The 12,298-nt window shown below is 35.0% G+C and overlaps 1 protein-coding gene across 1 annotated transcript in view; it reads left to right on the top strand.

Annotated features, from left to right (window-relative positions):
- Window positions 1-12,298, top strand: part of LOC124240387 (E3 SUMO-protein ligase RanBP2) — an 87,409-nt gene that overhangs the window by 28,737 nt on the left and 46,374 nt on the right. The window contains exons 3-7 of the mRNA XM_046663408.1: window positions 1,254-1,365; window positions 1,861-2,013; window positions 5,698-5,928; window positions 6,265-6,410; window positions 8,236-8,428. Coding sequence (XP_046519364.1) covers window positions 1,254-1,365; window positions 1,861-2,013; window positions 5,698-5,928; window positions 6,265-6,410; window positions 8,236-8,428 — 835 coding nt within the window. The remainder of the gene's footprint in view (window positions 1-1,253; window positions 1,366-1,860; window positions 2,014-5,697; window positions 5,929-6,264; window positions 6,411-8,235; window positions 8,429-12,298) is intronic.

Raw genomic sequence — 12,298 nt, 5'->3', positions numbered from 1 at the left:
GTAACACTTATTTAACTAGTAGCTTTGGGTCTGTTAACCCTTCTTCCTTATTAATATGATACTTTTTCCTCCAATTTTGGTCTTTGGTCTGATTTCTCTTATGATAACACTCACTGAGTCTAGAAGATGCTTACTTATTTGTAGTTGTTACTTGATTTTTGGGTTTTTTTTTTAAGGTTGGCACCTGAGCTGTTGTTACTGTTGCCAATCTTCTTTTTTTTCCCCCTTCTTCTTCTTCTCCCCAAAGCCCTCTGGTACATAGTTGTATATTCTAGTTGTGAGTGCCTCTGGTTGTGCTATGTGGGATGCCACCTCAGCATGGCCTGACGAACGGTGTGCCATGTCTGCGCCCAGGAACCGAACCAGCAAACCCTGGGCCACCAAAGTGGAGTGTGCGAACTTAACCATTTGGCCACAGGGCCGGCCCAGTTGTTACTCGATTTAAGAAATGGAAATTACCTGCATTTGGGTAGTGTATTTAGTAATTTTTCCACTACTCTATTTAGGTGGGTCCAGTACTGTTAGATACCATTTTCTTGTTTAAAAGGTAAGTACATTCACTTAGTTGTTATTTGGGGAATTGGTAGTCTTTAGTGTTTTGCATTATGATAACTTTAAAAATATTTGCTATAATCACTTTCTAATTCCTTTGCTTGCAAAGCTCTTTAGTGGTTTACCACAATGTAATCAGGAAGAAAAAGCAATTTATGTGTTCATTTCTTATGTGTAGGTAGCACTGGAAAAAGTATTTCATAACTGTGGTGTTTAATGGTAAAATGAGTATGTTGTCAACTTTGTATGTATGTTTGTGTTTAAGTATTCATTTTTTTCCTGTGGATACTTTTGAGTTATCTGCATATTCTAGTTTAAATAGTGGTAGTCTGACCGGCCCTGTAGCGTAGTGGTTAAGTTCAGTGCACTCTGCTTTTGGGGCCCATGTTCAGTTCCTGGGTGTGAACCTACACCACTCGGTGGCGGCATGCTCTAGTGGCGACCCACATACAAAATAGAGGAAGATTGGCATAGGTGTAAATGTTCCTCAAGCAAAAAGAGGAAGATTGGCAATAGATGTTAGCTCAGGGCAAATCCTCCTCTGCAAAATAAATAAATAAATAGTGGTAGTCAGTAATTAGAATGACAATATAAATTAGTGGGTGCTTTGGTTTAAGATGAACTCTTCACTTAACATTTAAATACAATTTTAAATGTGATAATTTAAAGATTATTACTTCTGTATTGTTACTTTTGAACAGATACATATCTACATATATTAATGTGCAAGAAAGGGATCCCAAAGCTCACAGATTTCTCGGTCTTCTTTATGAAGTGGAGGAAAACATAGACAAAGCTGTTGAATGTTATAAGGTAAACTGCATAAGATTAAAGTATAGCCTTTGCACAGCCAAACATGCATGATGCCCAGAGTAATTTATGTAATAAATAATTTAAATATATTTTGTGGAAGTCATGAAAATAAACTTTGGTATCGTAGTACTATTAAGCGACACAGCTTGGAACAGATTTTAAATTATGTGACCAAAAGTACACTATAGTTTATCATTAAGAGGTTAGCACTTGTAAAAGATTAACATCTGTAAATTTTAAGTCTAACATGGTCACAAATGCTGTTCTTATGTGTCTGATTTTCTCTCTCTCTCTTTTTTTGGTGTTTATCTAATAAGAACATAATTTTTCTGAAAAAAAGTTCCAAGACAGTTTGAAGTTTAATTTTAACAACTTTGAAATAACATGTTGTCATTTAGGAAGTGTTTTTAATGGCACAGTGATAAATTTTTAACTTTTGTATATGAGTGTATAGACTTTAGTATTCCTACTAATCTATTTCTTTTCTCATATCAGCGTTCAGTGGAATTAAACCCAACACAAAAAGATCTTGTGTTGAAGATTGCAGAATTGCTTTGTAAAAATGATGTTACTGATGGAAGAGCAAAATATTGGGTTGAAAAAGCAGCTAAACTTTTCCCAGGAAGTCCTGCAATTTATAAACTAAAGGTAAAAAAGTGAACAAAACAAAACATATAATAAAATTAGTTGGGGAAAACTTAAGACACAGCTATTTCTAATATTTGGAGTTTAAATGACTTTTCAGTAGCAAACCTTAAACCAGTGTTTGTAGAGGTGAGGAGTCAGTGGGAAATGGGTGAAGGTGGTCAAAAGGTACAAACTTCTAGTTATAAGATAAATTCCGGGCATGTAAAGTATAGCATGGTGGCTATTGTTAACAATACTATATTGTATATTTGAAAGTTGCTTAGAGAGTAGATCTTAAAAATTCTCATCACAAGAAAATTTGTAACTGTGTGAAGTGATTGATATTAACTAAACTTATTGTGGAAATCATTTCACAATATATGCATGTATCAAAACATTGTGCTCCTTGAACTAGTACAGTGTTATATATGTCAATTACACCTGTAAAAAGAATGACAAAACAAAATTGTTTTCTTCAAACCTTTTCTGAGCATATGTTGTCTTATTAGGCAGTATTATGCTTTATAAATGGTATCTCATTTACCCTTATGGAATCATTAATATTTTTGTAGCTAGATCTTGGAACAAAGATTTAAATTGAGCCCTGATATAAAATTTTTACTTTATTGAGTGAAAATTATCCATGACAGTTTAGGGTTATTATAAAGTTTTTTAAGAACAGTTGTCTAAAAATGAAAAGGATTGTCTTTGGGATAGTGGGGTTTTCAAGCAAAAGTTAAAAGATAGTTTCTCCAGTATGTTGTAGGTAGTTACTAAAAATGATAGGAAGTTGTTGCTAATATATTAACTGATTCTGATTGTTATTCTTTACTGAGTAAAATGCAATTTACTAAGTAACTCTTTTGGAGAAAGTCTTTCCAAATGTGCTAGGCAAACAGAATTTTAAGTGTATATTTTTTTTAATAGCTGCCCCCCCCCATTATACATGTTTCTGATAAAAATTTTTTCAGCTTTTTATTTTGAAATAACTATCAATTTTTTCACAGGAAGTTGCAAAGATTGTACAGAGAGGTCCTGTGTAGACTTCATCCAGCTTTCCCCAGTGGTTACATCTTATGTAACTATCGTACAACACCCAAATCAGAAATTTGACTTTGGTACAGTGTGTGTGTATGGTTCTTTTTCATTTTATCACATGTACAGATTTGTGTAACCACCACTGCAGTCAAGATGCAGAACTATTTCATCACCATGAAGATCTTCCTCACACTACCTACCCCTTTTATAGTCATCTCCACTGCTCACCCCATCATCCTTAACCTCTGGCAACTACTAATTTGTTCTGCAACTTTATAATTTTGTAATTTCCAAATGTTATATAAGTGGAATCATGCAGTATGTGACCTTTTGAGGTTGGCTTTTTTCATTCAGCATAATGGTCTTGAGATCATCCAAGTTGTGTGTATCAGTAGTTTGTTCCTTTTATTACTGAGTAGTATTTTGTGATATGGATGTATTCTACAGTTCAACCATTTACTTTTGAGGGGCATTTTGGTTGTTTCAGTGTTTGGCTATTATAAATTTGCTATGAACAATTCTGCACAGATTTTAAAATCTAAGCTATTTTAAAAACTCCTAGAGAATGAATACTAATGTTAATTTAACATTGTTTTTTTCTCCCTCTGATAAGCAGCTGGGTTTTAAATATTAATGTAAAATATTTGGTCCAAGTGTGCAGATTTCTTTACCTTATCATCTTTGTATGCCTCAAACATAATTCCCTTATTGGTCATGACAGTCTAGTCCATGTGTGACACTGTCATTAAGGAAGATACATAATGGTGGAGGATTATTTTTCTTGCAGTGTAATAAAAGTTAGATGCCTCTGAAGCATCCTGATTTTGTTTAATAACTCTTTAAAGCTGAACCTTTCTTATATCACATTCCCCCCACCCCCATTTTTTGGAATTGAAATCCATAAGATTTGTAACTGTTTAGCAAAGTAATCGTTCCTCCTGAAATTTAAGGCTTACTTAAGGTAAATAGTTTTTTGGCATTTGTTTAAGTGAATGAAAATGTTATTGATGAGATGACTTTTTCTGTTGAGTATGAGAGTAGAATTTTTGAAAAGCATATGTAATGATGTTGATCTTTTACTTATTTATTTTTAAACAATCAAAGTGTGGAGCTCTTGCAGATATAGAAAGGCCAAGTGTAAGTTTATGGAAATGATCCAGAAGAAGGTGAGAGGGCGATGAAAACAGAGCACTGATGGAGAGCTTGGTCTTTGCTAGGTGGAGGGAGCAAGGAGATGAGTACAAGTAGGTAAGGTAAAGTGGAACTTACATCTGATGACTTCCGTTTTCTTAGTAAAGGATGAATTGTGATCGTAAGTTGAAAGTGAGAGTTGAAGGAAAGTGTGGAAAATTTGAGGAAAGGGTAGGAGTATGAAGTGACCTTTTCAGGGAATGGAGAAAATGAGTCTTTTAGAGGTAAAATAGGTTTTGGTCTAGGCATTACCAGTTTGGACGGTTGAGATTATGAAAGTAAATCAGCCTGGTTGTGATTTCCAAAATTCACTACCCCCACTTATTCAGCTGTTAGTTTATAGGCACAACGAAAGCAGGTGATAGGGTTTTTCTAAGGAAGAGTAGAGGAGGGAATTAATTGAGAGGAGCTGTAAGCAGTAATTACGGAGATTAGGGATTATGACATTTTAGATTGACAGAGAAGGAAAGTATGAGTGTGTGTGTTTTATGGAAAATTAAAACTTGGTGATGTCATTGTATTGAAGGGAGCTTTTCATGTGGTACAGGCAAATATGTGTGTCAGTGAGGGCATGTGAGCCCTGAGTGAGGTGGAAGAAGGGGTGTGGTGGTCTGAGTTGTATGACCAAAATACAGATTTTGAAGACCCGTGTCAATGCCGTATGGGTGGCTAGGCTGGAGTATAGAACAATGCCATGGAGGTGAGGTAAAGAACTGAGTAGCCAGGCTGCTGTATATCTTGTACATCTTTCAATTGCTAATACCAGTCACAGTTGTTAGGGATGAAGGAAAAATGTTTCATTCCAGTTTCTAATGTTGAGGAATGGCTGGAGTAGCTGGATAGCATGTCCTTTAGAAAACAGGATTATAAACAGATGTAGGGGGATGTATGATTTGGAGGTGACATTAGGAGTGAGTAGGTTACAAACCCCACTTCCTCTGCTTGTATGTAGGCTAGGAGAGAAAAAGCTACCGTGGCCAAGAAGTAATGTGGGTTATCTCGAGATGATACTGTGTTCATTTAAGGCCAGAAGGTGAAGTGAAGATTCTGAGAAGATAGCTGAACAACAGGAACTCCAGAGTGGGAGCAGAGGGGCTAGGGGATTAAGTCAGATTTAGGGAGATCTAGAGGAGTTTGAGGATAAGGATCGTGGTGTGAAGATTGACTGGGGAGGCCTAAACTTCTAATGGTGACTGAGGTGTACGTGGATGTGAGGCAATAGTCCTGGCAGTATCTGAGGTGAGGATGTGCAGCCAGTGCTGCTATGTAATCCCAGATGTTTCTCTCCACATAAGTTTCTTGGGGTTTAGCTTCTGGGCTGGAAGCAGCTCTTTGAAGGGTCTAGTGAGGCATGTAGGATGGTACTTCTGGTGGTAATTTACGAAAGCTAGACACAGTAAAATGGTGCTCATAGGAACCATGATGTATTTAAAATTACACCGATGTTTCTCTAAATTTACAACTTTTTTTTAACAGGAACAGCTTTTAGATTGTAAAGGTGAAGATGGATGGAATAAACTTTTTGACTTGATTCAGTCAGAACTCTTTGCAAGACCCGATGATGTCCATGTGAACATCCGACTAGTAGAGCTGTATCGCTCAAATAAAAGATTGAAGGATGCTGTGGCCCACTGCCATGAGGCAGAGAGAAACATAGCTTTGCGTTCAAATTTAGAATGGAATTCATGTGTTGTACAGACACTTAAGGTAGGCAAAAATTGTTGGGTCTCTCTATGCTTCCATATAGACAATTACTATGCATCCTGTTATAATTAAGCAGTACCCTCTGAGACTTAAATTTCTTTGATTACTGTACAGCAACTGTGAAATGAAGTTTTTACTAGGATGATTTTAACTTATAATAAGTAGATTGGAGAGATAAATAAGACAAATACATTTTTTTTTTGGTGTTTCTATAGGCTGATGTAAAAATCAATATGGTTTTACAATATAGGAATGGGCAAAGGAATTTGTAGGCATAAAATGATTAATTTTGTAACATTTGATAAAATTTTTTAACTTGGTGTTCTTTCTGTGAAATAGGAGTATCTGGAATCTTTACAGTGTTTGGAGTCTGATAAAAGTGACTGGCGAGCAACGAATAAAGACTTACTTCTGGCATATGCTAACCTTATGCTTCTTACACTCTCTGCTAGAGATGTACAAGAAAGTAGAGAATTATTGGCAAGGTATGTTGACTTAAGGAGATTACATCAGTGTCAATTACAGATTTTCTCTTCATAGTAATTCAGTTCATTGGTCTAAATATTTTTACTGAGTCATTATTTCTGTAATGTACCCAGGGGTAGTAGTTAATACAGTGAACCACCTGGAAGGCATCTTTCTTCTTTTGTCGTGGTATTATGATTGATTTTGTATGACTGATTTTTAGAGGACTGTGTTATTGTTTAGGTTTGATTAAATTGTTTTTGTAGTTAAATATCCAGTTCTGGCATGCTTAGTAAAGAGTCAAGCCTGAAAATGAATGTTCTCACTGCTATTCCATATTTTGTTTCAAAAAATGGTAATAATCTTGAGTGAAAATCAGAGAATAAACTTCATCTGTCAGATGTTCTAGGATAAGCAGTTAACATCACTAGATTGCAGAAAACAATGTTTATTTTAGAAACAAGATAAGTAAAATATAATATGTGATTTTCTGTTTTCCTAAATTTTGATTTTGAGGACCAGTATTCCACTTCACTTAAATAAATTCCATTGAACAAAAACATCACTTAGATTTGTCTTAAGGATGTTGGTTTAGAGCAGAGGTTGACCAGAGCTTGTGGGCCAACTATAGTTCAGTGCTTGATTTTGTAAACAGAGTTTCATTGGAATACAGCCATGCCTTTTTGTTACATATTATCTATGGCTGCTTATACACTACAGTGGTGGAGTTGAGCAGTTGTGACGGAGATTGTATACCTGCAAAGCCAAATTACTATTTGATCCTTTATAGGAAAAGTTTGCCAGTCTCTGGTTTAGATTATCCATTTGTTTGAAAGGTAATTCTTGTTATCCATCTGAGATATGGAAAAAGTTCTTTTCATTGGGGTCTAGTGGGTAGATAGTTTTCTTGAAGAAGGACTTAGTGTCCTAAGATGGTAGAGTACTGGTAGTGTCCAAAAAAACTAACTTACACTTTTAGATTACATTGAAAATATTTAGGGTGTTTTCCTTTGTATGGCTTATATACTCAGAAATTTTTGGTCTCATGAGAAAATGAGGATGAAAAAGACAATTTCTTAGTAGTACTATAAAAATAATCTTATCTTCATGATCCCTTGAAGGGATCTTGAGAACCTCTAGGGTTCCCTAGAACTCACATGCTAGAAAAAATACCTGCTGCTCACATTTCTTATTATATCCTACTTTAAAATCATGTTTCACATTTCTATTAAGTGTTTGCTTCTGTTTTTCTTACGAAATGAAGACTCTGAGGACCATTAGAATTTGGAAGCACTAATTAGTATATGGGTTACAAATAATAGAAATACAATTTATTTAACTCTAGTTATCTATATAGTAAGAAGAGCAATTATGATACTGAAAACTCAAATCTCTTAAGTTTTTTACTTGTGTTTTGAAAATGGCATGTCTAATCTGAGAAATTCCAACTTTGAATTAAATAATAAAACCATATGATTGAAAAGAAGCTAGGAAATATTTTAGCTCCCCGGTTTTATTCTGGTCTGTTATGAAACATAAATCATAATCAGTAATCTTATCATTTGATTTCTATCTTTTCTGTGATTGGAGGGCTGGAAATAATTGTTTTAGAATAAGACATCATTCTAGAGCTTAAGCTTGAAGTATAGGAAGTATGCAGAATGAAAAGGACTAGCTAGATGAGTCATAATTTATAAAACAGAATGAGGATTATAAGGAGTTGAAATGTGGAAGATGAAGCTGGAAATAAATTCCTGTATCAGTTTTATTTTGAATTAAGTAATGGAACCATGATTATTCACAATGCAATAGGTTTAATACCTGTTTAATATTTGAATATTACAGTTTTGATAGTGCTCTTCAGTCTGTGAAATCTTCTGTGGGTGGAAGTGATGAGCTCTCAGCTACTTTCTTAGAAATCAAAGGACATTTCTACATGCATGCTGGTTCTCTGCTTTTGAAGATGGGTCAGCATAGTGATGTGCAATGGCGAGCGCTCTCTGAGCTGGCTGCCCTGTGCTATCTCATAGCATTTCAGGTAAGCCTTTTACAGTTCTGGGTGCAATTGACATTTCACTGAGACTTTGTTGTGTTTCTCATGGAGGTTTATCCTGGTATATAATGAAAATATGAATAAACCTATAGAATTAAAGTTAAAATGAAATAGTTAATTTGATAGTTGAGAAATAAGATTTATACAGTACTGGTGAGGCTGGTGAAACAGGTACATATATGCATTGCTTGTGGCAGTCTACATTGCTGTGATAATTGGAAGACCAGTTTCGAGAGTTTGATCTTTTTACTTGACCATTTCTGGCACCTGTAATAGGGAAATAATCTCAAATATGCATAAAACTTTGTTCAAAAAGATATGTGTGTTTTCACAAAAACCTGAGTGAGTAAATTTTGTGGTATGGTTACATAAACTGTGATAGCAAAATGCACTTACCACAACCATTTTTACATGTTAATTGAAAAGCAGTTGTACGTAATATGTATATAACATTAATGACAGTATATTATATATAGTATATAGCAGTATATTTATTCATCTTTGGAAAATAAAACCTTTTTTTATACATAGAACATGACATGAAGGAAATATGCCAAAATGTTAACCATTATTTTATTTTTTGAGGAAGATTAGCCCTAAGCTAACATCCACTGCCAATCCTCCTCTTTGCTGAAGAAGACTGGTCCTGAGCTAGCATCTGTGCCCATCTTCCTCTACTTCATACGTGGGACACCTGCCAAAGCATGGCTTGATAAGTGGTGTAGTGCTCCGCACCTGGCATCCCACTGGCAAACCCTGGGCCACTGAAGTGGGGCACTGTGCCTCCTTGCAGGCCCCATTAACCATTATTTTTAGATGATGAGATGCTGGGTATTATCCCTTCACCAATCCATTTTTGTCGTTTTAATGTTCTCTTAGTTCTGTAGTGAGCTTGCATTAATTCTGAAATGAAAAGAAGTAAAATAGTCTGCCAAAAAATGCATTAAACCCAAGTTATAAAAGTGATGTTAGCTCTAGAGCACTATCTTTTGCTTGGGGAAAAGAAAAAACGATTCACCAGAGAATTACTGTTAGAGAAGTCTCCTCCTTCTAGTTCATATTATATAGATCTTTAAAAAAATATTGTTGATATCCAGCCCACAATGTTAAGTGCTGCTGTTTGCTTAGCAAAAGCATTTAGGTTCATAAGGAATTATTTATTAGTTAAGTTAATGAAGTTTGATAATTTACTTAAGCACTAAAATGTTCTTGTGTTTAGTGTTTTTATAGAATCCTCAAGTAACTGACAATTTTCTTATTTTTAATGGAAACTAAAATTTACTAAATTTTCTTTTACTTTTTTTTATTTTATTGAGGTCATAACGGTTTATGAGATTGTGAAATTTCAATTGTACATTATTGTTTGTTAGTTACCATATATATGTGCCCCTTTATCCCTTATGCCCATCCCCTCACCCCCTTCCCCTTGGGTAACTACTAGTCTGTTCTCTTTGTCCATGTGTTAATCTGTCTTCAACATATGAGTGAAATTATATGGTGTTTGTCTTTGGCATATTTCGCTTAACATAATACCCTCAAGGTCCTTCCATGTTGTCGCAAATGGGACAATTTTGTCTCTTTTTATGGCTGAATAGTATTCCATTATATAAGTATACCTCATTTTCTTTATCCAGTCATCAGTCAGTGGGCACTTGGGTTGCTTCTACTTCTTGGCTATAGTGAATAGTGCTGCAGTGAACATAGAGGTGCATAAGTCTCTATGAATTGTTGATTTCAAGTTCTTTGGATAAATACCCAGTAGTGGAATAGCTGAGTCATACGGTACTTTTATTTTTAATTTTTTGAGAAATCTCCATACTCTTTTCTATAACAGCCACATCAGTTTGCATTCCCACCAGCAGTGTATGAGGGTTCCCTTTTCTCCACACCCTCTCCAACATTTATTTTTTGTCTTGGTGATTATAGCCATTCTAATGGGCATAAAGTGATATCTCATTGTAGTTTTGATTTACAATTCCCTAATGATTAGTGATGTTGAACATTTTTTCATGTGCCTGTTGGCCATCTGTATATTTTCTTGGGAAAAATGTCTGTTGATATCCTCTGCCCATGTTTTGATCTTTCTTTTGTTTAATCCTGTGAATTCTTTATATGTTTTGGAGATTAATAACCCTTTGTTGGATATATAATTGCAAATATTTTCTCCCAGTTGATGGATTGTCTTTCTGTTTTGTTCCTGGTTTCCTTTGCCTTGTAGAAGCTCTTTAGTCTTATGGAGTCCCATTTGTCTTTTTTTCTTTTGTTTGCCTTGCCCAAGTAGGTATGTTATTCGAAAAGATCTTTCTAACACCTGTGTCAAAAAGTGTAGAGCCTACATTTTCTTCTAGGAGTCTTATAGTTTCACATCTTACCTTCAAGTCTTTAATCCATTTTGAGTTAATTTTTGTATATGGGAAAAGATAGTAGTCTACTTTCATTCTTTAGCATGCGGCTGTCCAGTTTTCCCAGCACCATTTATTGAAGAGACTTTGTTTCTCCATTGTATATTCTTAGCTCCTTTGTTGAAGATGAGCTATCCAAAGATAAGTGGTTTTATTTCTTGGCTTTCAGTTCTGTTCCATTGGTCTGTGTGTCTGTTTTTATACCAGTACCATGCTGTTTTGATATTATAGCTTTGTAGTATATTTTGAAGTCAGGCATTGTGATCCTTCCAGCTTTACTCTTTTTTCTCAGGATTGCTTTAGGTATTTGGGGTGTTTTGTTGCCCCATATGAATTTGAGAATTCTTTCTTCTGTTTCTGTGAAGAATGTCATTGGGATTCTGATTGGGATTGAATTTAATCTATAGATTGCTTTAGATAGTATCGACTTTTTAACTGTGTTTATTCTTCCAATCCATGTGCATGTAATATCTTTCCATTTCTTTATGCCTTCTACGATTTCTTTAAATAGTGTCTTACAGTTTCCAGCATATAGATCTTTCACCTCCTTGGTTAAATTTATTCCTAGATATTTTATTCTTTTTGTTGGGATAGTATTCTTGATTTCTCTTTCTGTTAGTCCATTATTAGAGTATAGAAATGTAACTGATTTTTGTAAGTTGTTTTGTACCCTGCAGCTTTGCTGTAGTTGTTCATTATTTCTAGTAGTTTTCCAGTGAAGTCTTTAGGGTTTTCTATATGTAGAATCATGTCAGCTGCAAATAGTGAGAGTTTCACTTCTTCCTTGCCTATTTGGATCCCTTTTGTTTCTTTTTCTTGCCTGATTGCTCTGGCCAAAACCTCCAGTACTATGTTGAGTAGGAGTGGTGAGAGTGGGCACCCTTATCTTGTTCCTGTTCTCAAAAGGATGGCTTTCAGCTTTTCCTCATTGAATATGTTAGCTGTACCTTTGTCATATATGGCCTTTATTATGTTGAGGTTCTTTTCTTCTATACCCGTTCTCTTGAGAGTTTTTATGATAAATGAGTATTGAATCTTGTCAAATACTTTCTCTGCTTCTATTGAGATGATCATGTGGTTTTTGTTGCTCATTTTGTTAGTGTGGTGTATCACATTGATTGATGTGCAGATGTTGAACTATCCCTCTGTCCCTAATATAAATCCCAGTTGATCATGGTGTATGATCCTTTTAATGTATTGCTGTATTCAGTTTGCCAATAATTTGTTGAGGATTTTTGCATCTATGTTCATCAGCAATATTGGCGTGTAAGTGGCTTTGGCATCAGGGTGATGTTGGCCTTGTAGAATGACTTAGGAAGTGTTCCGTCTTCTTTAGTTTTTTGGAATTGTTTGAGAAGGATCGGTATTAAATATCTTTGAATGTTTGGTAGAATTCTCCAGAGAAGCCATCTGGTGCTGGACTTTAATTTTTTAGGAGGTTTTTGATTACTAT

This window comes from Equus quagga, chromosome 5 (genome assembly GCF_021613505.1).
Source record: "Equus quagga isolate Etosha38 chromosome 5, UCLA_HA_Equagga_1.0, whole genome shotgun sequence".
In the NCBI taxonomy this organism is placed as follows: Eukaryota; Metazoa; Chordata; class Mammalia; order Perissodactyla; family Equidae; genus Equus; species Equus quagga.
The sequence above is the reverse complement of the archived record's forward strand: the minus strand, read 5'-3'. Positions and strand labels throughout refer to the sequence as shown.